General features: G+C 41.0%; 2 protein-coding genes across 6 annotated transcripts in view; one reads left to right on the forward strand and one right to left on the reverse strand.

Moving 5' to 3' along the window:
* Positions 1 to 1,412: 1,412 nt before the first annotated feature.
* On the forward strand, positions 1,413 to 17,377 carry NUP50 (nucleoporin 50). 2 transcript variants are annotated; one of them, XM_068190440.1, is made up of 8 exons: positions 1,413 to 1,634; positions 4,212 to 4,290; positions 5,352 to 5,435; positions 8,080 to 8,272; positions 9,735 to 10,394; positions 11,618 to 11,696; positions 12,719 to 12,837; positions 13,554 to 17,377. In XM_068190440.1, exons 2-8 carry the CDS (start codon positions 4,222 to 4,224, stop codon positions 13,754 to 13,756), a joined length of 1,407 nt encoding a protein of 468 aa, XP_068046541.1. In that variant the 5' UTR covers positions 1,413 to 1,634; positions 4,212 to 4,221; the 3' UTR covers positions 13,757 to 17,377. The 2 variants fall into 2 exon arrangements, with proteins under 2 accessions (XP_068046541.1, XP_068046542.1); XM_068190441.1 differs by having other exon boundaries at positions 1,413 to 1,626.
* Positions 15,596 to 27,906, reverse strand: part of KIAA0930 (KIAA0930 ortholog) — a 73,934-nt gene continuing 61,623 nt past the window's right edge. For 2 of the 4 annotated variants that reach the window (XM_068190444.1, XM_068190442.1), the window contains exon 10: positions 15,596 to 27,338. In XM_068190444.1, the coding sequence (XP_068046545.1) occupies positions 27,298 to 27,338 (41 nt within the window). In that variant the 3' untranslated portion in view covers positions 15,596 to 27,297. The remainder of the gene's footprint in view (positions 27,339 to 27,906) is intronic. The other 2 variants (XR_010999174.1, XR_010999173.1) reach the window with 2 other exon arrangements.

Genomic DNA, 27,906 nt, shown 5'->3' on the forward strand with positions numbered 1-27,906 from the left:
GGTGCCTGCCAACAGATAGAGGTACTGACCCCATATTACCGTGCAGAGCTGAATATTTCAAATCATCCAGTTCTTTTGCTTAGTGTGGATCAGGAGTCCTTATACAACAGAACAGCCGTGTTTCCAGTTAAAATGCTAGGCAGGAATTCCTAAGAAACCTTCCAAGCAATTGCACAAACATAAAAAAAAATCAGTAGGGAAATGCCTGGAATCCTATTAAGTGACCCTGGAAAACTCCTTATTGAAAGAACATTTTACAAATAGCCTTTCCATTCAGCACTGTGAGTGCCCTACTTAAAATAAGTAAGACTTGACAGATAACGCAATTTAAAAAGCTACACTTCTGGAATAACAAAATGTGCAAACAACGGAGAAAATGTTTAGTTAAATGAAAACATGTATTTTAAAAAAGAAGACCTTTTTATTTTCCTGGTTCTTACATTCCATGATATCTGTATTCGACTTTCTTGGTTCTTTTCAGCAAACTACACTTAAATCGCCTCACCCCTGGTAAAAGCAGACAACCTGTCACAGCCTCATACCTTCAGGTGATGCGATCGTGGGCAGTGACCTTTTCAGCTCAAATCGAGTGTGTCTTGGTAGGACAACGCTGGATTCTTCCTTCAGCTGCTCTTTGCTGTTCTCTGTCCCTCACTGGGACAGAATCAGCATCTTTATTTTCAGCATCCAGGCCGAAGAGAGTCGGACAGAACCCCCCTGTTCCCGACTGTCACCCGGTCGCGAAGGTATTTCCTTTGGTCATCGGAACAAGCCACCATTTAGCAGGTTTCTAGACTATGCTTTCCTGCAGGTCTAGGGCACACACTAGCACACTGCTTATAAATAACATCCCAGTTATGATTAATTAAAACAATTAATTAAAAATGAACGAGAAAAGTGAACCAGAGGCAGGGAAGCAGGGAGAGGAAGCAGTGCTGAGCAGGACAGCCCGTGACAATCCAGGGCACGGCCGCCCCCTCAGCCGCTCTGAGGCGCCTCCCTCCCGTGTTGAAAATGATGAATTATATAATTCAGAATACCCAGTGAACATTAATTGGATAAAAATATATAAATAGGCGAGAAAATTTTTTTATCAGCTTCTGCGTGGAGGCCGAAATTTTGTCGGGCACCCACGAAAGGCTCCTGGCCAAGGATGAAGTAGTGCCCGACTCGCCGACACTAAAAGACGGTGTTAGGGGCTGTTTTTTCCCGACGATTGCGGGAGAATTTCGTAAGACCGCAGCTCGCGGCGGATGTCACGTGACCCGCGACTGGCGCATGGCCCCTTCCCTCGCAGCGGCCTTTGGGGCGCCGCCCCCGGCCGCGGGGGGTACTGCACCTCCCGGCACTTGCGCCTCCGGCCCCGCCCCGCCGCCCCCGCCGGGCGCACGCGCGGTGCGGGTGGGAGCGGGCCGGCGGCGGGCGCGGCGTTCCCGCTTTGGGCCCCACCGAGCCCCGTCTGCCGCGGGATACCGAGGGGGCGGCATCGGGGTATTGTGGGGGCAAGGCGGGGCATGCTGAGCGCGCCCCGGTGCCGTGCAGCCTGTGAGGAGACCCTGCCTCCCGCCCGCCACAGCGTCGGCCCCGCAGCGTAGCGCGGCAGGAGAGGACCGCCCGCCCGAACGAGTGAGTGAGTGCCGCGGGTCCCACACGTGGGGGGCGCGAGGGGTGGCCGGGCACGGGCGGGACCCTTGCAGGGGAGTGCGGGGTGGGGATGGAGGGAGCGAGGAGGCAGCGGGGTTTCGGGGGAATCGCGCCGGTGCAGGCTCGTAAGGTTCGGAGGGCGCGGATCGGTCTGTGAGGTGGGCAGGCAACGCACGGCGCCTCCGGGACGGAGCGAGCGGAGCCGGGAGTCAAAGCGGAACGGCAGCTCCGCGGAGACGGGGGCGCAGAGTGGTCTCGGCGGCATCCGGCTTCCGCTTCCTCCCGCCGGGATCCGCAGCGACACCGCCGGGGCCCGGCTCCGCTCCCTCCAGCACCGCGGGGGTTCCGGCCCGCGGTATTCGGGTGATGCTGCCCCCTGCAAACCTCCAGCTAAGCCTCGCTTGCGAACGGCTGCGTTAAATAGGGCAGTGAAGCTCCTGGGCGTATCTCTGTAGGTCAGCAAAGCATCTGTGTTGTGTTGTTTTTAAAGAAGAGGAGCTCGTTAATCCAACACGAGTTAGGCTGCGTATCAGGAGAAGGTTCTTCCCCCAGAGGGTGGCGGGCACTGCCCATGCTCCCCAGGGAATGGTCACGGCCCCAAGGCTGGCAGAGCTCCGGGAGCGTTTGTACAAATGCTCTCAGGGATGCACAGGGTGGGATTGTTGGAGTGTCTGTGCAGGGCCAGGGGTTGGACTCGATGATCTTTGCGGGTCCCTTCCAACTCTGGATATTCTGTGATTCTTTGATATGTGTCTCAAAATACTTGTATCTCAGCCTGTTTAGAACACGTGCTCCGAAAACTTCATGAAGTTTGTGAACACCAACCAGATGTAGGTTTGTGTTGGTTCTTGTTTCACAGGATAGACTACACTTCGGGTTCTCTGTTAGATTCATGTTAGGTCCTCTACAGTGCTTTTAAAGAGAAACTGTGTAAACAGAGGTGGGTGCAGAGAACCTGGAGCTTAGGTCGACAAGGTTTTCCCTCTTTTGGTGGGGCACAGGCTCTGTAGTTAATGTGCTCTTTCAATAACTCAAATATTTAATGTAATAATGAAACTGATATATTTAAATAATATTATAGTATACTATATACATAATGTGAATATATGCAGAATATATATACAGAACACTTTTATTTATTATAAATTAAAAATTTAAATGTATTACATAATTTAATACATTCTATATAAAAATTATATAAAACAATAATATAAATAAAGGTGACTTTAAAATAACTTCTTTTTTAGCTTTTCAATGAGTTAGATTGAAATGATCTCTCAGGGGTTATCAAGCAAGGATGTCTACTTTCAGGACAGAGTGGAATAGGGCATTTAAATATGTGTACACAGGCCAATCTTCGTCCCTCTACTTCCAGAAGCTCTAGTAACTTGACCTTATTTGTGATGTGAGTCAGACAAAATTCAGGACTTGGATGTTTCATCTCCAAGGCTGCTGTGCTGCTGGATTCACTGTTCTAAAATGTTTCAATATATAAACAAGATGTCTTGTAACAATGTATTGTTACAATTTCTGGCTCTGAAATTCAGCTATTTGTGGATTTTTTTTGTCTTTTTTTTTCTGGGCAGGTCTTAATCACAAACCCAAAGGGGTTTTGGAAGAGTTTTATTTTTTGTGCTTGTTTGAGATTTAAATTGCAACAAAACTACATATTTCCTTTGGTAAGTTTGCATATTTAGTGTCAGAAGATATAACCATAGTTAGTGAAATACCTCTTTTTTCACAAAAAATTCCAGTACAGTGATGGCTTGCCAGGTTTTTTAGATTGAATCCAGCCACCATGTTTTCTTTCTTTGGTTTTGTAGACAGCTCATAAATTGTGCTTTAGTAAAATGGGACTCAGAACAGTTACAGACATTCCTTCTGCAAAGCTGATTTTGCTTTACGTCACAGAGATAGCCAGAAAAATGATGATTTCTTTGCTTACAGTAATTGCTCTAAAATCCATGGCATGACTTATGTGTCCTTTGCAGGAAAGCCAATCTCATTTATTTGTAATTTTTTTTCAAATTAATAATGGCCAACCAATCCAATTTTTTAAAGGACAGCTTTGTCTTCAGTCTTAACCAAGCTCTCTGCTCAGTTGATTCAGTGGGTCCTCATTAGTATTTATTTCAGATGTTCTAAGGCAACTCACTTTTTTCTTGCTGCTTACATAGGTATCCTGAGGTGGCAGGGTGGAGTGGAATATGGAATGTTTTAACCACAGCTTTGGGGTTTTTGTAGCCCTTCAGAATGAGAGTATATGAGTTATCGTTCTGAAAGGAATTTTTCCAGCTGCTAAAGAAAATTTATCCCATAACTGTACATTTCTGTTGTTTCTTTAATTTAAGATTGAATATGACTGATCACCCCAACTTTAATCTCAAGTGCTGCTGATTGTTTTTGCCACAACACTTGGTTTTCACTTGTCATTCCAATCTTGACTTGTTTCTATATGAATTGCAGTTCCTGTTTTTTTGTTCTAAGAATACAAATTGAAGATCACTGTCACTTAGAATTTAATTTCTGTGCAATTCTTTCTAGGATTTTTTGTTTCTTCCACACAGGTGTGGAAAAATGGCAAAGAGAATTGCAGAAAAGGAACTGACTGACCGAAACTGGGACCAGGAGGATGAAGCTGAAGAGGTAAAATACAAATTAGTTCCCCGCTAGTAGCTGTTTACATTTGCTGTGTATATTGTGCATGAAACCTACAGTAGAACTGGTTAAAAGTTTAGCAATTAAAGATAATTTTATAGAAGTGGATTTTTAAAAATTATTTTTATAAAGCTTCCAATTATGCAGGCCGTATAGCAAAGCAGCTTTTAAGAGTTAAAATTTCATCAGTGGTTCTGGAGAAAGGAACTTCATGTTTCTAGAGGGAACGCCAGGCTTGTTAAAATGCTTTTGGACTCTTCAAATGTGTGATAGGTATTTATTGAATTGACAGGAAAAGCAGATTTGATTTCTGGAGATAAATGCTCTGTATGCCTCCTGTATATTTTTTTGAGGGTCAGTAATAGCTAATTTTAGAGCTATGTTAATTTTAGCTGAATTTCCCCACACAGCCAGAGGAATTAGGCAAATAGTTAAGTGGTATGTTTCATCTGATTGTAAAAAGAGATTTTCAACTTTTATGTCTCATACTTCCTTATGGCTCATGTTTAAACAAACTGGTTTAGTTTTTGTCCAACTAAAAGTATTAAATGCTTAGGCCTGTAAATATAAAAAAGAAAATTACTTTTCCAGGAAGTTGAATATAAGAAAACTTAACTTCCTCATTTGTTGCAGGGTGGTACTGAGCCATTAGCTGTCTTTGCTAGTGTTTGAACTACAGCAGGCTGCTGGAGGTTGGCTTAGAGCCCATATCTCCATATAACTGCTCCAAACTGTGGATTATTGACAGATTCCCTTCAGCAGAGACATCTTAGAGCTGTGTTTTTAAAAAGCAAAGCAAAACTTACATTATTTGTTGTAATAAAATGGAGATGGCACAAAGAGAAATGTAATGCAGAGCCAGAAAGAGTTTTCCAATTATCAGCTCACCTTCAGGTAGCTGGTAAGCTAATGACAGTGCTGTATTTTAACTTCTTCCTTTGTTTTTTTGGTAGCAGTGTTAGAGTTGGGTTCAAAACCTGATCTTGGCCATCCCTTCATGTTGTGTGTTTTGCATATTCCACTAATGATTCCATAACTTCCTCTTCAAGGTGGGAACATTCTCTGTGGCAAGTGAAGAGGTCCTGAAGAACAGAGCTATTAAAAAAGCAAAGCGCCGAAATGTTGGGTCAGAGGTAATGTAGTCACTGAACATGAGTGCTGGAGTTTTACTCAGTTACAAAACACAACATCACGGTTAGGTTTTTACTTCCTTGGGTTTGTAGTGATGCTGAATAAAATTATCATTTCAACTCAGCAGGTCATATGTGCACATGACCTTTGGCTCTACTGTTCTATGCTAAGAATAAGGCTAAGGTAAAAAAAGGGTAATGCTAGTTTGACTGGGTGAGAAGGGTGTTCTTGCATATTTTTGAAGTAAAAATAAAGAGTGTTTCAGACACAATGTTGTTTGCAAATGGGTAAAACAGCATTTTTACTGCTTTACTTCCATTTTTTGTAGAGATGGAAGTATGGAAATGCAAAGTTATTAGTTATCAATACTGGAGGGCTGGGGGATGTCTCAGAAGCTATATTAGTAAACACCCAAATACTAAGCTGCTCTGAGAATGAGAAACATGTATTTCATTAAGAATGCTGCTATTTTTTTTTCCTCCCTCCCTGTCAAGAGCTTTAGTGCTGTCTACTCTTTGCACTAACAAATTGAAAATTGAAAGGAAGTTGGCCTTTGTTACAGGTTTAGTCCATGTGAAAGCATTATCCCAGTCCAGCCAAATTGTTGTCCTTTTAGAAATCCTTGAGAAATGCTTTGTTGTATATATTTTTTCCCAGACATCCTTTGAACAGGACATGCATCATGTTAGAAATAGGCCTGGAGCTTTATGTGTTACACAGATTGCTTTAGGACTGGATGGGACTAGGTACAGTTAGGAGGTAGACAGCCTTCTCCTATGCTTTTGATTTTCCTTCTTCAGTCTAAGCACTGTAAATGAGGAAGCTGTCTTAGCTCACTAATGCCTTGAGTAGTTTTAGCCACAAATGTGGTAGAGGATACAGTTAAATAAAGGATTGTATTGGAAGGAGGTGATGCAAAACATAAACTACAACTTGAGCAGGAGAGATTCAGGGGCAAATGGAATAGGAAAAATAGAGCAGAATGAGAAAGGGGACCAGATGGGTTGTAGAAGTAGTCAGGAGACTGGCAGCAGGCTGTTAGAGCTGATAGAAGGGCTGGTGTACTTTAACCCCAGCTGACAACTAAGGACCATGCAACCCCTCACTCTTCCTCCTAGTGGAATGAGGAGGAGAGTCGGAAAAAAAGAGTAAAAGCCTCGGTTGAGATAAGAACAGTTTAATGATTGAAATATAATCATGATGATAAGGGAACCCAAAAAAGGGAAAGAAATAAGCCCCAAGAAAAAGCAGTGATGCACAGGACAGTTGCTCACTACCCACTGACCTCATCCCATCCCCAAGCAGCAAGTAGCTGCTCCCAGCCACCTCCCCCCATCCCAGTTTCTATGCTGGCCATGACATTCTGTGTTCAGGTCACTGTCCTGGCAGTGCTTCCTCTCAGCCCCTTGTGTCCTGATCGCTGGCAGGGCATGAGACACTGAGAGGTCCTTGATTACAGTGAGCACTGCTCAGCACCAACTAAAAAATCCTTGTGTTATCAACATTCTTCTCACCCTGAATTCAAAGCACACCACTGTACCAGGGAGAAAATTAGCTCTATCCCAGCCAAAACCAGGACAACAGTCTGGACAAAGTCTAAAACACAGAAGAGATGACAGGACAGCTGAAGTTGTGTAAGAAACCTGTGAAATATTTACAAAAAGGTAAACATGAAACTTACTGATGTTCCTACATGGAGCAAGCAGAATGCTGCAGTGAAAAAGACAGCAGTTTAACTGGAATTTTCAGAAAGGTGGGATTGATCAGAGAGAAGCACAATAAAAATGCCTGCCTAGGAATGAGAAGCAGAGGACTGCACTGGAAAAGCTAGCACAAAAGGAAGCAAAGAGACCCATAACCACAAGGTCAGATACTGGAATACATCCTGAAATTGACAAGCTTTGCCATTTCTTCAAAAGCAGATGGAACTTGGAAGCAGTTCTCTGATGGTTTTCCAGAGACACTGAAAGTTCACTTTGAGTAGTAAAAGTTCATTACTTCCAAAGGCCTAAAAATTGCAGTGCTTTATTTGCATGTTAATTGTACTTTGTCTTTTAGAAACATGTAAGAAACTATACCATAAAATAATACAGGTGCAAAGACAGTGATCAGAACTGGCTAATGAAAAGATTGCAGAGATAGATATTTTGTGGTCAAGTACAGTCTGTCTTTGCATCTTCCATCAGTCACAATGGAATATTTTGGGTAAATCACAAGAGGCTTTATAGGTGACTCCAGAATGATGAGTGGATTAAAGTATTGGGCTCTCGACTGCCATTGTAAATGCTAAAAGTTGTTGAAAATAAACCTGAAATTACATAATCCTGTGTAGTTATTTAAAGAAAATAAGATACTGTGAATGTCTAATAGGTAATCAAACAAATCCGCAGCTCTGAGCAACTTCCATGTATCCACATCCTAGACCCAGTTTATTTGCATACCAAACACCTGAGTCTGTTAAAAACAGTAGCAGTGTGTGTCATAAGGAAGCTGTTAATTTTGTTTGTGTAGCTAACACATGGAATGTCATGCTGAACTAGGGAAAAATAAACCAAAGACATCAGGAATATTAAGTGGGGATAGGATTTGTGTGGAGAAGATGTATGTAACTGTTTGTCTCTCTTTTTTTTTTTTTTTCCTCCCCAGTCTGAAAGTGGAGGAGCTTTTAAAGGGTTTAAAGGCTTTGTATTGCCTTCTGGAAAAGGAGGAGGTGGCTTCAGTGGATTCGGGAATGGTGCAGGAATAAAGTTTTTGGAAGGGCTGTCTAATGGAAGCAGTAGTGTTTCTAGTACTCCTCTCAGCAGTTTGAAGAGCACCTCTGAAACACAATCAGCATTTGGTAAGTTTTAAATAAGCATACATATTTATCAACACCTTCAGTCATAAAATTTGTAGGGTTATTTTAGTAGTGAAAAAACAAATTTAGACCATCTTATAGTAGTGTTTTAAGGTTTTGAGACTTTATACCTCTTTGTAAGATTTATTGTTATTTTAGAGTGCTGGATGGACAAGTTTTCACATGCAATTTAAAGAGGTGGCAACTAAATTAGTATTTCTAATACTGGAGGTAAAAGTTTTCTAGGCACAGATGGAAATGGAAGGCACTGGCATAAGGCAGTCTGTAAAAGGTATAAAGCATCTGGTAACATATCCCAATTCTTTGAATTTAAATAAAAAATACATGCTGCATAGCTAAATTCTTAATCTATTTTTCTTGTACATCTGATGTTGCAGACAGTCTTACTAGAATTTTATATGTTACAGTGATACCTACATTTTAAGACATTTTTAAATACTTTGGCACTTTGAGCTGTCATGCTTTGGAATTCCCTGAGGAATATTAGTTCTGTCCCTTTGTGCTGCACATGCAGAAATGTTAACCCTGCCACCACAGAATTTTGGAGTCACCATGCCATAGAATAGAAATGGTGGAGTTTGAACTTTAGAGTAACTTGGATTTCAGTGAGCTTGAATAAATTAAGGGAAACTGAAATATTCAATGAGAATTTTTCTAGTTTGCTTCTTAGGGTTTTTTATACAGAAATGCTCAAAAGCTTGTCAAATTATGGGCTAGTTCACTCAGGGTGGTTTAAAGTGCAAATGGCAAGAGATAAGTTGAGTGTTTTTTGATTTAATAAGTGTTACAGTTTACTGAAGTTGTTAGATTTTTGTAAGATTTTGAAGGTTTTGGCAATATATAAAACATGTATTTTTTTTGAAATACTTGTTCTGTACAAGAGGGCTTTGATTTTTTTATACACCAGTGTGCTCTATCTACTTTGCCTATCCCTAACTTACTTGTCTAAATGAAAACCTGGGTCTGCTCACTGGCATGGTAGTACCTGGGGCACAGTGTGGTGACCCAAAAGAACGAGCTCAGCTGAGTAAGGATGAGTGATTTGATTAAGAAATATTGTGCATGTTAGGTTTTTAAGAGAGGTGTGCTTGCTGGGTTAAAAAAAAAGGTTCTAAGCCACATTTCTCACTAGGTCAGCAAAGCATCTGTTTTGTTTTGTTGTGTTATTTTTTTAAACCAGAGCTTATTAACCAAATGAGTTAAGTTGGATATTGGGAAAAGGTTCTTCTCCCAGAGGGTGCTGGGGCACTGCCCAGGCTCCCCAGGGAATGGTCACGGCCCCAAGGCTGCCAGAGCTCCAGGAGCTTTTGGACAATGCTCTCAGTGATGCACAGGGTGGGATTGTTGGGGTGTCCTGGGCAAGGCCAAGAACTGGACTCAGTGATCCTGGTGGGTCTCTCCCAGCTCAGGATATTGTATAATTCTGTGATTTTTCTTGTAACAGGATCCCCAATGTCAAATGGTCCCAGTGCTGCCGTGTTTGCTGAGAAAAAGGCTGTCAGCCCGACAGCCAATGGTGGCAGCCAGCCCTGCTCGTCTGGCAGCGCCTTGAGCATGGCACACGGCTCCGGCACCTACCACAAACAGCTGGCTGCTCTCAACTGCTCCGTGCGTGACTGGATAGTGAAGCATGTTAACACCAACCCCCTGTGCGACCTGACCCCCATCTTCAGGGACTATGAGCGCTATTTGGCCAGCATTGAGCAGCAGCATGGAGGCAGCAGTGACAGCAGCTCCAAGAACGAAAGCAGCAAGACCCCTGGCCTTCAGGCTGTTCCTGTGTTTGGGAGTTCAAAGCTCCAGCAAGGCTCCACATTTTTGTTTAACAACAAAACTGAGGACACCTCAGACAAAAAACCTGAGGCTTTATCAGAAAAAAGAGACCCGTTGTTAGGAGCTACATCAACTGTCTCGTTTAATTTTGGCAAGAGTGTTGACAGTTCTGTTTTGTGTTCCCTTGGTTCAGGAACACTTAGTAGTTTCTCATTTTCTCCTGGGAATTCAGGTTTGTTTGGAAAAGATGCAAACCAGGCCAAGTCTGTCAGTGCACCATCCACCAGTTTATTGGAAGCTCAGACAGACAGTGGCAATAGTGATGACAAAGGTAAATTCTATGTATTTCTATTTATAGTGATTTTAATGGTCAGCTGTGAGTGTATGTGACTTAATACTAAAAAAAATGCAATATTAAGTTCACTGAGATGATGGCATGATGTTGTGTCTGAGGAGATTTAGGCTGGATATCAGGGAAAGGTTCTTCTGCCAGAGGGTGTCGGGCACTGAACAGGCTCCCCAGGGAATGGTCCTGGTCTCAAGGCTGCCAGAGCTCCGGGAGCATTTGGACAAAGCTCTCAGGCACAGGGTGGGATTGTTGGGGTGTTCTGGGCAGGGTCAGGAGCTGGACTTGATAATCCTGGAGGGTCCTTTCCAACTCAGGAAATTCTGTATTCTGTGATCATCATCATTCTTAAATTTGAAAGTATAGAATTACACCCCAAATTGGGAGAACCCAGCCTTATGTAAGCAACACCAAAAGTATGTGCTTATCAAGACTTACATACGTCTTTCAGATTTGTATATAATATAATGTAACATAACATAATATAATCCTATATCTGAAGACAGGAATTGATGAAATTTAAAGCAGCTGGTATGTTCACTTTTGAGCCTGCTGGACTTCTCAATCCCACTACTTTACTAGTAGGTTTATCAAGCGATCCCTGCAGTAAAAAGCATCACATACAGAATGGTTTAGTCCATTTTACTTGATAGATTGTAAGGAGGCCAACAAAGTTACATAGTACCTGACAGCTTTTCTCTGGTCTGTCAGTCTATCAGTAGGCTGATAGAAATTCCAGTAGCAGAGGGGCTGGAAAGGCATCATCTGCCAATCTTTCTTAGCTGTCATTCTGCAACTAATTTCCATCCCCCGAATTAAACCTGGATCTTGGAAGTATTTATTGTGCTTTACTTGAACCCATTTGTGGAGCATACTCTTTGAAATGTGAAAACTGTTTCTGTTTAAACAGAAGCTTTTGACTTACTAAGCTTTATATTGTTGGTGTTTGATTGTTTGGTATAGATTGGGTATTTTCATCCCACTTAAACTGAAGGTGAGGATGAAGTTGCTTTAAAAGCTGAATGAAAAGCAAGTAACACTTTTTTTTGTAGCTAAAGCTGCTGCAGAGTACACATGGACTGAAAGGTGTTCTGGCTGTCACTGACCAGCCACATGTCCATGTCAACCATGGTGGGCATAAGGGACTTCCAATACAGTGCCAAAATCTGTGCTCACAACATTAACATATTAAAACTTTCTATTTAAAGGAGGGGAAGAGGAGGAAGAAGAGCCACCAAAAGTCATTGTTAATGAAATAAAAGAAGATGATGCTTTCTACTCAAAGAAGTAAGTGACTTTAACTTGGAAAATAAAATTAATACCTGTGTATTGCTATTCTTCAGCACTGCAGTGCATAATTTATGACATGTCCCTGACTTCCTAATAAAAAAAGCTTGTTAGGAATCCACACAGAATATGAACTTGTAAAAAATTTTAATTACAGGCAGGAGTGTATAAGATCTTATTAAAATTCTTCTGTATCTTGGACACAACTCTAATAATTTGTGTTGTACATGTGATCAGCTTTTTAACAAGTGAAGATGTTTCTGCCTTCATCAGGTTTTTGTACAGTTGCTGGAGCTTGGGCCTTTACCACAGAAACCTTATACAGTACTGCTGGAAAATCCACTAGGTGGATTTGCATAGCCTAAAAGATGACTCTTCAGTTGGAAAATGTTGATTATTATTATATAAAGGAGTGAACAAGTTGTGCTTTTGAGCTCAAAATGAAACTGGCTCCACTAGAAACAGTTTTTTCAAAGCATGTTCAGTAGTCCAAGTAACTGCGTGTCTGCTTGACATGCAGCACAGAATTTGTCCTGCCACAAAAAGTCAGTAGCTGTATCTGAAAAGTGTGTGTTACTCTGTTAAAATGGCTTTAGGTTTATTAGAGCCTCACTTAAAAATGTTTATAAATTGTACATTAAAGTCCTATTAATACTTCAGAATGATACAGCCAGTTCTTATGAGTTTCTAATTAGTTTTTTTAAAAATAGCTTACATTTATTGCTCCTCACAGGCCCTGAGTACAGGTTGCTGTGCCTTTTACTTTTTCCTGAAAGTAATACATTTATCATTTCAATACTGAAAGAAATAATTCACTTTCTCTTTGATCTTCAAATGCTGTCCGTTAGCACGTGAAACAAGGTCAAGAGTAATAAAGATTTAGGTTATTCACAGCATGTTAAATCCTGATTACTGTTACTGTGAGTCAGATGGATACAAGTATCTGGGTGATATCTTTTTATTTCATCTCTACATGGCTGCACAAACAATGATTTGGGTTTTATTTTTTTTTTTCTCCACAGGTGCAAACTGTTCTACAAAAAAGATAATGAATTTAAAGAAAAAGGTGTAGGAACATTACATTTAAAACCAGCAGGAAATGAAAAAACTCAACTCTTAGTACGAGCAGATACCAATTTAGGTAAGTACATTTATCCCAGGAACAAGTTTTGATGTCAAAATTCCTTGCTAAGCATTAGGATTTTTTTGGTCTTTTTTACACAGCATAACAAAACAATAATGAAATTAATATTTAACAGATACAATTAATGAAAACCTTTCTACTTTTTTTTCCTAAATCATTTACAATACTGACAAACACTTGGATGCCTCTAGTGAGCATTACAAAAGAGAGCACACAAAGCAGTGCAAGGAGTAAAAGGCTATGGTGTATGTTTGGGGACACAAAATACCTGTTTTACCCTGGTTTGTCCAGATTAACATGTCTGTCTGTATCAGAACATTTTGCTTTTGTTTATGAACTGCATCTGGTGGTCAGAAGAGTAACTTGGCATAAACTAAGCACTGTGACTGGATTCCTCATTTGCTGCTTCTCCCTTGTCCCCTTCCCTTTCTCCTGTGTCCCCCCTACTATCATTTGATATTCAGGTTCCTCCATTTAAAAAAGGAGGATGCAGTATTTGCAGAGATTTTCTCATTTCTAGTGAGGAAAGAAATCTGAGAACAATGGCCATGAATAGATGCTTAGGAAAGAAGAAGACAAACATACATGATGTTTGTGAATTGCCTTCCTTCCAAACACCACCCTAAATCTCTAGTTAGTATCTATACTAACACTGTGTTGCCGTAAAAGCTAGAAAATGGCTAATTATAATTTTTTCCCCTCCTCAAATGCAGGAAACATACTGTTGAATGTTCTAATTCCACCTAAGATGCCATGTACAAGAACCGGAAAAAACAATGTTCTTATAGTTTGTGTTCCTAATCCACCGATCGATGAGAAGGATCCAGCTGTTCCTGTCACTATGCTAATAAGAGTGAAAACAAGTGAGGATGCAGATGAGTTGCACAAAATCTTACTAGAGAAAAAGGAGGCTTAAATAAGTTGCAGTCCATAATGTGAGGAATTATTGCCAAACTGCTGCTGCTCTTTTTTTTTCTTCCGTAACTTCACTTGAACATTTAATTCTTTACTCTGATATTAAGAACTGTTATAGGAATTCTGGAAAAATGATATGAGGAAAAGCTAAACTAGCTAATAAAAGCTTTAATAGAACGCAAGTGTTGGACTGTGCTCCCTCATTTTCAGTATCTAAATGCAGGACCTCTTCTGGATAAAGCACATGGATGTAAATCCAAGCATATGTTTTTAGCACCAGTCGACCAAATGGACAGAAATCTGAGAACAAAAACATGGTACCAGAGCTTCCTTACAGACTGTAATACAATGCAACCACCTCCTGTTTTGGGAAGGGAGGTTGTTCAAGCTTACCTATTGTAACTGTTTCTAGACTGCAGATTTTTAATTGGTCTGTTGTATTCTGGTGAAACTGACTTTTTAGACTCAGTGACAGTACAGCACCCTACCAGTGATGATGTCCATTGTGCTGGGTCTGTACCCTTGCAGACAGACCTATGTGCTTTCAGGACTCAAAGACTGCAGATACTTAAAAGAGAATTTGCTTGTGTAGTCTTATTGACAGTAGTGGTTCCTCCAGAGGAACTGTCAGTTCTGTTCTTACTGTAGCAACAAGCAAATGATGTGCAAATATTGTACAAGCAGACAACTGGAAGACAGTTTTATCTTGGACCCACTGGCAGCCCCTGGCTTCTGACAGGTCAGAGGCAATGGGTTGCACTTCCACATGGTCCTTCTGAGGTGTTTGTCCTTAGTCCAGAAATCCAGCTGAGGCAGAGCTGGATGTGCTGCATTGGTCCTGCTGCTGGTACTTTGCTGAAGAGAGGTCTTCTCACCAACAAACTTCAGGACTTCTAAAGACTTTTCTGTTGCCCGTTGCCCTTGCCAGGAGACACAGACACAAGGGTGCCTGTCAGTATGTATTTTTCCATGTGATAAAAATGCTATGCTGCACTGCATTAAGCAGCAGAGTGCAGCTTTGCCAAAAGCTTTCTGTTGCATGTGGGGAGCATGGGGTAATTTGTAAACTTAGTTTTCAGCTGTGATAAAAGTAACCAGGTGGCAATAATTTGGGGATCAGAACATTCATTCTGGTCTTGGTTTTGCTCTCAACTTTGTTTGGTGGTTTAATCCTTTTCTTTTTTTCAAATGTTTGCTGGAAACTCCTTCCCTAATAACTTTTTCTACTTTGCTTCCAACTCTGGGACTTCTCCAAGAGCTTGATGATAATGTGAAACTTGAACTGCTCTCAGATGTGTTGCACTGACCAGCCCTGGCAATATGGAACAAACATGCTTTTTACCTCTGGCTAATGTGACACAGAGGAAAACCCCTTTCCTTAAAAAAAGTCAGTGTGACACAATTCATACAGGGGACCTGGCAAATCCAGCACAGTGGCATCCTGTGGGCAGGGAACAAAGAATAACACCATTTGATGAGGTGCAGCACATCTCACCTGTACCCCTGCACTGGGGGAGAGCAAATGGCTGCCTTTGGCCTAATTCACTGCACAATTCAGGTTATGGCCTTTTTCCCCCTCTTCATTAAAAGGAGGAAAATATTTATTTTAGCTATAGTCCTTTTGACCAAAGTTCCAAAAGAAAGGCCTTCACTCACATTTCAGCCACGCATAGTGTACAAGAATTGCATTTTTTACACTGCAGTGTGAAGGGAGCTTAGATGCCATTTGAGATATTTGAAAAATTAACTGGTGCCTTTGGGGGTTTCTTTTTGCATCTGGCAAATGGTACTTAAACCATTAAAAGTCAGTGACATTGCTTTCCTCAAAGTAAGATTTAAAAAAAAAAAAAACTCTTCCTGCTACCTAAATTGGAGGCCCAAAGCTGACAGGGTGTGTCTAAATGTGTATGAATGAAAAAAAGAATGCTGCCTAACAGTTTAGTCCACGCTCTGGTCCAAGGGCTCAGTTAATTTTGCATTTGTCTTTTGACTGTAGTGTCTTAACCCTGTCTCTGTACAGAAAGGTTTATAGACAGAGCTCTGGTTGTACATTCCATAAAGAAAAGTTTTGTCTATAAAAGCTTGGCCTTTTCTTTGCTTGCTTCCAAAAGCTCATGGATTTGGAACTGTTCTTTCATCCTTAGAAACGTGGACCACCAAACTGAACTTTAAACTTTTCTTATGCTTCCCTCTAAAGAGGGGCAGTTGTTAGGTTTTGCACACATGGATGTGGCCCAATTCTGACAGTACACCTCTGGCCAAGCAGAGGGCACAGAGTGAATGGAAAAATAAGTAGAAGAATAATAAATTGTGTTGGAAAGAATTAAACCTTACCCTAGCCATCATAGCAAGTAACACCTGAATTCTTCTGTGCACGTAAAGCCAGTCAGTAATCAGTAAAGCCAGGGGAAGGTAAAAAATTTTGATGTCACCTTCATTAGAATGTCAAATATATGCATAAACATACAATTTTTAGTATTTTACATGGGGAAAATTGCCTCTGAAAGGACAGAGAAGAATTTCCCTGCAAAGCAGATTTTAATCAACATCAATTCATGGTGACCTTACCATTATGTGGACTATGAAGCAGGAAAAGATAGTCATACACTGACAAACTTGGTGCTCTGGTATAAAGCACAGCCTTTTCCAGCACTTTAGAAAGTTTTGATGATGCTTCAGTTTTTATTTAAGGAATACTAAGATACAGAAATGCTGTAAAAGGCCAGAGATTGTTAAATAGAAATAAAGGCCTTAAATGAAAAAGCAAATTTCATGGAGACCACAGACATCAGTGTACTATTGCCTTCATAACAAATTGGCACATGCTATCCAAGGAAAGAATTTTGATCAGAATTCCAACTCAAGGAGGCATTCCTGTGTCTTGGTTGGTAATGTATTTAAACAGCTGGATATCAGATACCTGATGTTAAAGATGCAAGTTTCTGCCCCAGTTTGCGTTAATGCCTTCATTGTTGCAGGTGTATGTCGATGTTGGAGTGTCTTATCCATTCCTCCTCCTCTAATTTTGAAGTTTCAGCTGGAAAAGAAACATCTCTGCTTCTTTTAATTATCAGAGTAATTTCTAAGGGAGATTATTACAGTTGGCTTGGGTTTTATTTTAAAATATTAAATTGCAGTATACAAGGTTTAAGTTGGGAGGGCAACACTGTGTTCCTCTAAGCCCTTCAGGTTGATGGATGTGCAAGTTTATATTAAATTTACAGTTCAAATGAACATACTGTAGAACATAAACCAATCAGGAGGTTTGCTGTGCTGTTGAAACTGAAGTTCAGCTCCCTTTGCAGCACTGTAACATTTAAACTGTCATTAAAGATTGACTTTCTAATGCCTTAACTTATTTGCATTTGATAAAATTTTGTAGCTGGTGCCTGTGTGCAGAAATTAACTGACATTAAACAATTTAAAGTGGCACGAGCTAGTCTAAATCCAATGAAGATGCTGAATGTGATGATTTATTGTTAGTAGATTTCAAAATGCTCTGAATTTTTCAGTGGATACTTAAGTTTTACTTAATGCGTATGTTAATGTTTTCATAGTTCTGATACACTGAGGACGTGTACAAAAATCCATGGAAAATGTGAATAAATGAATGGAAGATTCATTTGTCTTGTGTGAATCACTTTCATTTTGAGTGTATAAGATGGAATAATAAAATGAATTGTACAACCAGTTGCTTGCAGGTGAACTCCTGCCTGGAAAATTCTGCTACTAAAAGAAAGAATGTCCTGCCCTGCCCATTCCTGACTTGGAAACCTGGAGCCAGTTCAGCAAAATGCTTCCTCCTTGCAAGGCGGAACTTGCCCCCGGTTGGGGTGAGCCCGGGATGGTGGTAAAGTCTCTCCTCCAACCCGTGTCTCCAAAGAAAGACTCAGTAGTCTTCTGTTGTCCGGTCTCAAGGTAGCTTATTGTATGTTATCTAAAAGATTTCTCCCTGAGCTGCTGCGGTCCGTTCAGCAGTCAGGCAAGGGCACACTCTGACGCCCAGGGGGCTGGTGCCCTCTTTTATATCTTATATTACGTATTAGATGTTTACAGTTTTCCCCCAATGCCCATCACCGATATTGAACAGTGACTTTCTACTCTAAACCAATCTGTGAGTGCCAACATCACCAAGAACATGGAGGTTAGGAAGAAGAAGGAAGGAGGACAGGGCACACCCAAGTCCCTCCATCTTAGAACCTCTGACCCCCATGTACAAAACTCAGACCCCTCTGTACAAGGCCTAAAACCCCCCTGTACAGCACTCAAAAACTCTTCCTCTCATTTTGTGACTACTTCTACTATAATATCTAAACTTTTGTGATTTCTTGTTCTTCCTGCAAGGTTGGTAAATTGTTCCATGGATCGAGTTCAAAGCCACAGGGGTCTGTGGCTGCATTCCAGGGTCTCAAATGCTTCTGACCTGGGCCCGGAACATCCAAGAGTGTCCAAGGGACATTCTGGGTTCCGACAATTATTTTCTTCATTGGTTCGTGACAGTCTGCAAACACAAGGAAAAAAACCCAAAACCCCTACTGAATGAAATTGCCAGAGATTTGTCATGCCAAGTATAGTCCAACTTCATGCACTTTGGATGCATGTTGGCATTATTCCACATTTTGGACACTTCTTTCTTCTTTCTTCTTTCTATTTAAAAAGACTGGCATCACTGTTAAGAGTCTTCCAAACTTTTGGCAGCCATAAAGAAAAAGCAAAGTAACAGCTCTGAATGGCAGAATTATTTTTCTTTTTGGGCTGGGGTAACCTAGAACATCTGATGCCTTTATCTCAACCTACCAATTTGCCCACTCTCATCCTTCTAACCCCCTCCCCATCTCACCAGGGGGAGGCTGAGCTGCTGCCTGGGGCTAAACCATGAGAAGGTTGTGTGTGTGTCACTGACTAGTAAATACTGACAGTAAGAAAGTACACTTTAATCATGATCCAAATAATGCCCCAACAGATATACTTGCAATAATATACCTCATGCTAAAGACAAAACTGAAAGGCAAATGCAGAGCAAGAGCCAGCCGAGTAACTTTGGGTACCATCTTTGCATGAGGCAGGACATGGGAAGTTGTGAACAAGTTCAAAGTTTGGGCAACAGCTTTAGCAAAATACTTGCTTCATAGGAAGTTTGTAAGAAAGACAACTAAAGCTGAGTTGGAGAAAAGCAACAACCTGCCCTGAATATTCAGGGGAAGATGGCTGGAAGGCAAACCTCTGCACAAGTTACAGTATACTACTGTGAGCACATGAAGCTGAGTGAGTTGCATGAAATACAGCAGTTGCACCAAGGAACCAAAGGCTGTACAAGATGAATAAAGAAGCAGCAGCAGAATTTACACTGTTTGAAGTAGTCAATACACTTATCCCAGTTTCTGCTAGGTTTGTGTATTGCTCATTTTTTCAGGCTTGAAACACTTGTTTAGAAATTCTTACTTGCATATGAGCATGCTGCATATGGATATTTATTTTGATTGCAATCAAAATGGATTATAATCAGAATAAATACCCATAATAATCAGTTTAGTGGGTATTACTGTTAGGGACATCATAACCTGTACTGAGAGGTAACAAAGAAATTAATAATCTCTGGAAGTCTGCAGAGGTTTAGCATGGATGACATAATACACTACAACATTTTTTGTCTGAACTATGGTTGATGCTGTATCTGGAGCCCTTCCTGGACTGATGGGCACTTAGGGGCATTCTTCTCACCTGCAGATAGCAATTCTGTTGATGGCAATTCCAGGGAAAACTTGCAGATGGTTCATTGTAAAAAGAAATTTCTAACACTGAAAAGAAAGTGGTGGTTTACCTAGCAAACTTACTTTGGCAGTTTATGAAATCTGTGTTTCCTTACCTTTACAGTGAAGTCAGAGATTACACCTGTGCTGATCTCCTGTGCTGGGCATGGTAACCACAGGCACCTTAGCAGGAAGCATGGCATACCCACCTGTTGCTGAGAAGCAAGCTTGAGTAAGAACTCTTCTTGCTCCCTGATGATCTATTTTTCAAAGGAGAACTTAAGTCTGACACTTGCAGTGATGAAAGAGTAGGTTCTGGGAACTCTCTTGTCCTTCAGGAGCAAAGGAGAGCATCTAGACTCAGTGCAGGCTTAAGGCATTCACTATATCCAGTAGGGTTTAGATGAACACAATGATTGCATCAGAATTAAAGGCTGAGGGACTTCAAAAAGTCTCTAGACTTGTAAACTGCTTTTGCTCAATCTCCATAGCAATACTGCTCCAGCAGGAAATGCAGAACTGCAATGATAACCATATTTTAACGTCTGGGGGAGATGGGAGGTAGAAGAGCATGGGGTGAGTCAGCACACTTTGTGAAATACTCATTCATGCGTCACCAGAATCATCCGAATGTTGGCATCAACAAGTAACATGGAAAACATTAGTGCAGCTGTAACTAACATTTTGAGACAAAGCTCTTTTGCAGTGTAGGTGCTCTCCACTGAGCTGTTCAGGAAGACTTGGTATTTCGGAAAATTATCAGCCAGCTCCATTCATTTCAACAAGGATTTAAAATTGTTTATTCCTATTTTCCTTTGAACAGTTTATTTGAAGTGAATTCAGGAACATGTAGTTTCTGAATTCTGTAGTAGGAACTATCTGCACACCTATTATTCACACATTTATGTCATTACCTCAAGCTCATCCATGTAACAGCAGCAGCTTCAGCAGAATGCTCACACTGCCCAGGAGCAGTAGCAGCCCCATCTTCTTTGCTGAACATGCACATGCTCGCCCTCTCCCACCCCTCACACTCATGTATTCTGACCAGGAGGTTTTGCCTTAAGATCTTTCTGTGCATGAAGTACACATTGTGTGAAGGTCCAAGGACAGCTGTGTGGCAGGTCAACTTTATCTTCTGCAGTGGAAGAGCATGTGCCTCACATAAGTAAATCCTGTTTGTGTACACAAACCCTTCTGAACAAGAGAGTGGATCATCTAACTTGGTTTTCATGCCCGCACCTCAATCAACATTAACCTTACTAGGAAAAGCCAACTAGCTTGTCTTGTGGAAGAGTTTCCTGGCATAACCAAGCATAAATTACTTATTTCCAACAATGAAATCACTAGATCTCATACTTATATCTGTGAGGACCCAAGCTGGGGACAGAGTTTGAATTAACTCGTATTTTCCTTGATGTATTTTAATGTTTTCTTAACTGAGGAGCATTAGCTCCTCCCAGATTCTCATCTACAATGTTAATTGAAAATCAGACCTGTATTATTCCTTTATTTTATTCCTTTGCTTTCTGCAAAGTTTCATTACAAGTTTCAGGAACAACACATTTCTGAGAAGAGTACACAAGTAACTGTTTGCTAACACAGATGCCTAGTTTTCCTTTAATCTCCAAAATGTGATTTTACTATGTATAATCTGACCTCAACGATAAACTTGTGTGCCAAGCAATATTACGGTATTTCTTGGGAGGATCTCTCCAGGGTGGCCAGGCAGGACACAACATTCCAGGACAAAAGAACATGAGCTAACTTAGCTGCTCAGAGGAGGGACACCACAGAGAAAGATGTACTGCCACATTGTTAATTCTGTATTTGTCTTTTGGTATATTCAAGAAATTAATTCCATAAAGATGGGAAAGCTTTTCAAACATGTACATGGCAGTCTTGTTTTCCCTCAGCATTTGGATTAAAAACTAAACCCAAAACCAGCAAACCTTTTCCTGTCCAAACTTCTTGAATGACTACAAGCAGGGGAGGTTTATTACCACCACTTGTGAGGTTCTAATGCTCTTTACCTTTTGTAATGATTTAAATAATGCTTCTCCATTATGGCTGTTTCCAAAACCTTTACACTTGAACCATTCAAGGAAAAAAAAAATCACAGTTTGTTTCAAAGCAATATTTTAGTATTTTTCAGCTAGCTAAGATTCCTGCCCAGTTGCATGAGCAGTCACAAATCAACACTGCCAACAATCTGCTCAAATATCCATGTAAAGAACTGAGACATCCTGTTCTTCTTAAGCTTTGTGTTTTATTTCTCCCTAATATCCCACATGTCTCTGAGCTATCACACATGGCTTAGGATAAAAGTTTTTACCTACCACATGGATTCATAAAACATCCTGGTCTGGGATTCTTTGAAATGAAATCATCAGCACATCAACTCATGGACATAGCTGGTAACATTTGGTAACAATGCACAAATCCATATTGAAGTTCTTCCTGAATTAACCAGGAAGAAACCATAACAGCCATCAGTCCTCACAATAATAATAATAATAATAATAATAATAATAATAATAATAGCACAAACATAAACATTCATGACTACATAATGAAGTTTAGAACAAACAGCTGATCATTTTAGAAGGGCTGTTCTAAAGGCAAGAATGAAAATCTTTTGTAAACAAATTCAGGACTACACTGACTTTTACCTTCTTCCCCTTTATCCAATGTCAAGCAGTCAGGAACTGATCACTCAGAGGTTCCATAGCAGAAGAAGTTGGGATTTGCTCCAAGTGCAATCAGAATGAAGATCAATGAAGCCACTCTACCACATGAATATCCATCTGGCAATGCCTACACAAGTGCCATGGAACACTATTCCACCACTGGTGCCTGCCACCAGGAAGGAATACATCCAAACTCCAACACCAACAGGCACAGTAGAGAGAAAACACCACTAACAGAGTTCATGGTCGTTAAAGAGGTCGTTTATTTGCTGCAGGGTCCAACACTTTCTTCACTGCTGCCATAAGCACAGTCAACTTGATTTTTGGTGCACAACGCTCTCCTTGCTCTTTGTACAAATGGCTCAGTACAGTGCCAGCACAATTTTCAACCCATCACCCTTTAAGCAACACCAATGATGAATGAGGCAAATAAAACCCAAACCATGCAACATGTGTTAGGCTGATAAAATTAGGCTGAGAATATTTATATATTTACATAGAGAACATTCAACATTGGAACCTGCTTGCAGACTTGTATTATCTTGACCAAGTATCCAAACAGCTACATTCTGGTGTAAAATACTCTTTTGTTTAAGGTTTTGTATAAAAGCTACTTACTTCACAATGCCTTTAACTGGATAACCGTACCTATTTTTGACACAGAATTTCTACACACCAGCACCACACACTTGCAGTCATACCTTGCAGAATGTGTAAGGCATTTGCAGACATTTGATTGCTGTGACCACAGGAAATCTACTTTCCAGAGCTTTCAGCCATGACCTTTGGAAACCATGAGAGTCTTTCAAATACAAAGACTGAATTCATATGAGAGACACTGTTAATCCAAGAACTATAAACTTGACATTTCTTGACACTGCTACATACAACACATATAGAATTTGAGATTAATAAATTATTTTCTTAAATAAAAATTTGTTCTTAAACCCCACTGAGTAACAACAGGGCTTAGGCACTTCTGAAGATTTTATCTTACATCTGTCTTTAATATGGAAGCTTCAGACTACAAAATACAGAACAAGAAATCATCTCTAAAAGGAACAATTAATGACTGGCAAGAAACAGGTCAACAGTCTAACAGTGTAGTCTATTTCCCTGGATTCCACATCCATACAGAATTTCAGTGATCAGATGGGATTCTGTACATGAGGGTCTGCTGAAAGGAATATGTCTGCAGAGCCAAGGACTTCACTGTCTAAATAATGAACATACTTTGGGAAAAACATATTACTGTTAAAAGCCACCTGTGCAAACAATTCTCTTCTGGAAAGCACACCATGCCCAGAAATAGAAAACTATAAAAAATCCAGAGCCCAGAAATAGAAGACTATAAAAAATCCAGAGCAATCCAGAGCCCAACATGCCCAAGCCCTGTAAACAATGAAGACCAGGAGAATAAAAAGAGAAGGAACAGGGACCAACACAAACTGGATTAGCCAAGACAGCTGAAAGACTCATAGAGTTTCTAAAAGCTTATTCTTTTAAAAGGAGATTTGGAATCCACCTTGTCCTGGCTGGCAGCAAGAGAACACAATTTCACATACATGGTGGTCTCTAAGGCAGAGCAATAATCAGCTAGCATAGAATAATTGATTTAAGAGCTTTCTTTAAAAAAAACCCACAAAACAAACAACAACCCAAAAAAACCCTCCCAACCAACCAAAACAAAACAAAAAATCCCAAGCTTTTTATACTGGTTAAATCAATAGTAGTGAAAAACTTGTTATGGGTGAAAAGATTAACATCCTTGTATTTGACATCTATGGAGAGCTCAAGTGGTAAGCCTTGATGTCCAGAGGGAGTGAATGGGCAGAAGGATGGAAGGAGTTAACTGAGCAATGAGGTATGGTGGAATTCCAAAAAGAGAGATAGCTGTTCTGCAAAGTTTCCCGAATTTGTTAACAGAGCTGCATCTTCAAACATCAGCATAACTAATGAGACACACTGTGCTGCAACCATTAAGACAATGACAGCCAAAGAGCCTTCATGGCACGGCAGGACATGCCAGCTCCATCTGCAGCAATTACTTCAATGGCCAACAGGAGCAGAATCCAGTTTACTGCTTAGGAGCTACAGAATTAAACCCCCTCCAAATTAATAGAGTGAGAGGTTCTTACTAAGATTCACTTTTCTTTTTTGATGTAGTGCAATAGCATGCTAAGGGTCCAGCTGTGCCATCCTGACCCAAACAAAATTTTGATCAAATTCCCTGCCAATATGTCCACATAAGGACAATTTTCAGGGTTTGTTTAAAAGCAGAACAAAATGTGGAATTTGGTAACAAAAAGTGGGAACTGCTGGCTATACATAAGAAGTCCAAGACAGTTGTTTAAAGAAGGAATAACTGAGAATCTGGAACAGATTTGCTTCCAAAAAGCACTATTGACATTCAGTAGACTTTTTGACCTCTATTTTCCATGGATGTCCATGAGGGCATACTTGTAGTCCTTTTCTACTAGAAAAGGTGACTCGTCAATGTACCTATAGCATATCCCACTAGCAAGATACAAGAAATAAATTCACTTTTTTTTAGGACATTACAGCCCTTCAAACACTAGACATCAAAATCCAAGCACATACATGTAACAAAGCAGATGATACCTCCTGAAACACAGATGTAGGATCTAAACTGTACCTTCCATAGCACTGCTTTTAAACTAATGCACTAGCTTAGAATCATTCCTCATTTGCTTTGAAATCTTATACGGCAAGATTTTCTCAGTCTTTCAAATCACACAAAGTTAAGCCACCTAAACATAATACACAACACCAAGGGAGCATTACAAATTCTTGTCCAGAAGAAGTGAGAGAAGTGTTCAGGCCCCTACAACTGAGGGTCCTATCTGAATACACTTCCTTTTTACAATGTTCCTCTGACTGCCCGACTGAAAGGTATTAATTGTCATGATTAGTACAAATGTGAACCCTCTCTCCCTTCCCTCTGCAATGAACATTCAAAGGAAAAACCAAGTTCTGATTTGCCCAGTCCAGCAGTATGAAAGTGCAGAGTAAGGAGCACACTGAGAGGTGGTTTAATTCTCAGCATGGGCAAAGAGAGAGTATTTGTACTGACTGATGCCAGGCACACTACCTGTAGGGATCTCAGGTACCCACCCAGGCTGCCTGGCAAGTTCCTTGAGAGGGCACTTCAGTTGCTGTGTGAGGACTCCACCTCTCCCCGTGCTCAGGGAGAAAGCCTGGGGCAACCAGGTCAGATGATAGAAACACCCTCACATCCACACAGACCACAGGCAACATTCCAAGGTTGCAGCATGAAAAGTGGGTGTGCTGGTAATGACAAAGGGAACATTTTTCTAACATTTTCTTGCAACACATTTGAAGCCAACTGAAAACTGGTCAGCTGTCCCTGTCATACACTCATGCTGCCAGTGTAAGAAAGGCCACCATGTTGTGCTAAGGTGACAGCTTCCAGGCCTGGTCTCAAATACAGACAGACCTCCTTACCATGCTGGAGTCATCAGGTTAGGCTGAAGGGCAAATTTGGTCTGCCTTTATGCTTAAGTGGTGCTATTTCCATGGAATCTAGCCTGAGGAAAAAAAGCAGTAAGCCCTATTTGAGAGGTTAAGTCATTAGATGCTACTGTGAGAGTAACAACAAAGCACTTTGGAAAGACCAGGTAGGAGGGAGACAAAAGGTCCAGGCTCAGAGCACATGCCACAGCATCAGGTTTAGGTGCTCAGAGTCTGAAAAGTGACAAAAATGGCATCTTCACTCTCCCTTTGTGCATGCACTGGAGTCTTGCGTGTCCCAAGGGACACGCCATCCCTCCCACTGCTGTGTGGTCCTAAAAAGACCCAAGTATGTACTGGCTCTCATCAAAATAGTCAGCCAGAGCACAGTAACCTCAGCATTCAATAATTCTGTTTTCAAATGTCAAGGCCAGCAGTTTTGCTGTTTAGAGAGAGCTGAACTTCATGTGTAAACATAAGGCTGTTTTCCTGAGAGCTCCCGACACACCATTTTCAGACCTCCCACTATGCAATTTTTAGTCACTTTTCAGAACAGAATTATGTTTCCATCTTTTGTATTTCAAGTAAGCTTTCTGTGCTTCAGCATGTAACAACCAAAGATGGAAAATCCGGGCAGGCTGCCTAACCATAAAGCAGCTCCCATGCCGTCCTTGGCTACAAAGGGTACCGCAAGAATGACTACAAACTCTCAAGTCCAGTGCATGCAGGAGGATGGGTTACTGGTAAGGTTTTAGGCCTTTGGAGACTGATTATAGTTTCCTATTTTTTCACTTTAGACTCAAACTGGTATTGACTCAACTAAGAGGAAGATAAGCAGCGTTAGTACTGGAGATGAACCTCAGCTTTACTATAGCAACACATTTTAGCCTTCTTTTCACTGGCTCATTTTCTTAGCCAGTTCTTGAGGATGAAAATGTTGCTGTTCTTTGGTAGATATGGAAATCTGTCAGCAGAGTTCACCTGTCCTAACACTGACGCATGAAAAATGGGAACACTTTCAGCCTCTTTTAAGCTCTGACCTGACCTTCTGCACGTACTAAAACAGCAATGCATCTTTTTCCTTTTCTTCCCTTAGCAGGAAGCTGCTCTCTCCCTGCTCTGCTCCACACAGACAGACACACACACACACACACACACACACAAACACTCACAAATGGCTGATCAGATGAGGAGAGGGTATGGCCAGAGTCTATGAAGGGATGTCCGATAGCACATCATTATGAAATTCTTAGAATGTTTCTCCCAAAGAATATAAAGTTTAGCACATTCTGTACATATTGTTGGCTTCTTAGTTATAAAGTAAACACAGTAGCAAACTGTCCATAAAGTGTTGACTCAGTTTAAACACAGCCCCTTCTTATTTTATCTTGCTGAAAGTCCTCTTCCAGTCAGAAACACTCCAGTCACGTGGGCATTCGGTGTGACAGCAGAGGAAGGAAGAAAGAGGCACTTTTAATTGGCTGGTATTCCTGGACTTCCCTTTTTCCTGTGGAGGTCTACGTTCCTGACACTAGATGGTAGTGTTAGCACGGAAAACCGCTGTGGATAGGCACTTGGCAACAAGGCTCCAAGGCAGTGCCCGGTCTCTGCTATGTCATCAGGATTGGTTTCTGCCGCACTTCCAGGATATCTGGGCATGGGAGAGAAACAAAGAGACACAGCCAACTTAAGAGGCTCCTGAGAGCAGCCACAGTACCAGGAAGCATGAAGAACTGGAGACATAAGGATGGGCTGCGGCACAGCCCACCAGGAATCTAAAACATGACAAGTGCATGGCTTTGGCTGTTAAAATCTGAGTTAACCAGGATGCAACTGGGAGGAACTGGAAGATGACAAACTGCAAATATATCCCATCATCTAGAGAGGAGAGCTGATCTAATATAATTTATACTGGGATGAAGCAAAATACATTAGACAGGGAGTGGCAATATTTTCCAAGGAAACAAGTTTAAGTGCCATTACCAAGAGATGCCAAGGGGTTTCCCATTCTTGAAGGGACAAATGCAACATCCCAAAGTCCATTAGGGAGACTTCACTGGGTACAAATAATTAAAGTCTTTCCTTCATGCTATAGCCCAAAGCCTACATTTCTGCACTCAAAAAGCTGCCATAAAAAAAAAAATCATCTTTTCGGCTCCTTAACTCCATATTGTCCAAGTGGGACAGAATATGAACCTTAAAACTTCTGTTGTAATCAT

Source organism: Anomalospiza imberbis, chromosome 5, assembly GCF_031753505.1.
Source record: "Anomalospiza imberbis isolate Cuckoo-Finch-1a 21T00152 chromosome 5, ASM3175350v1, whole genome shotgun sequence".
Classification (NCBI taxonomy): Eukaryota; Metazoa; Chordata; class Aves; order Passeriformes; family Viduidae; genus Anomalospiza; species Anomalospiza imberbis.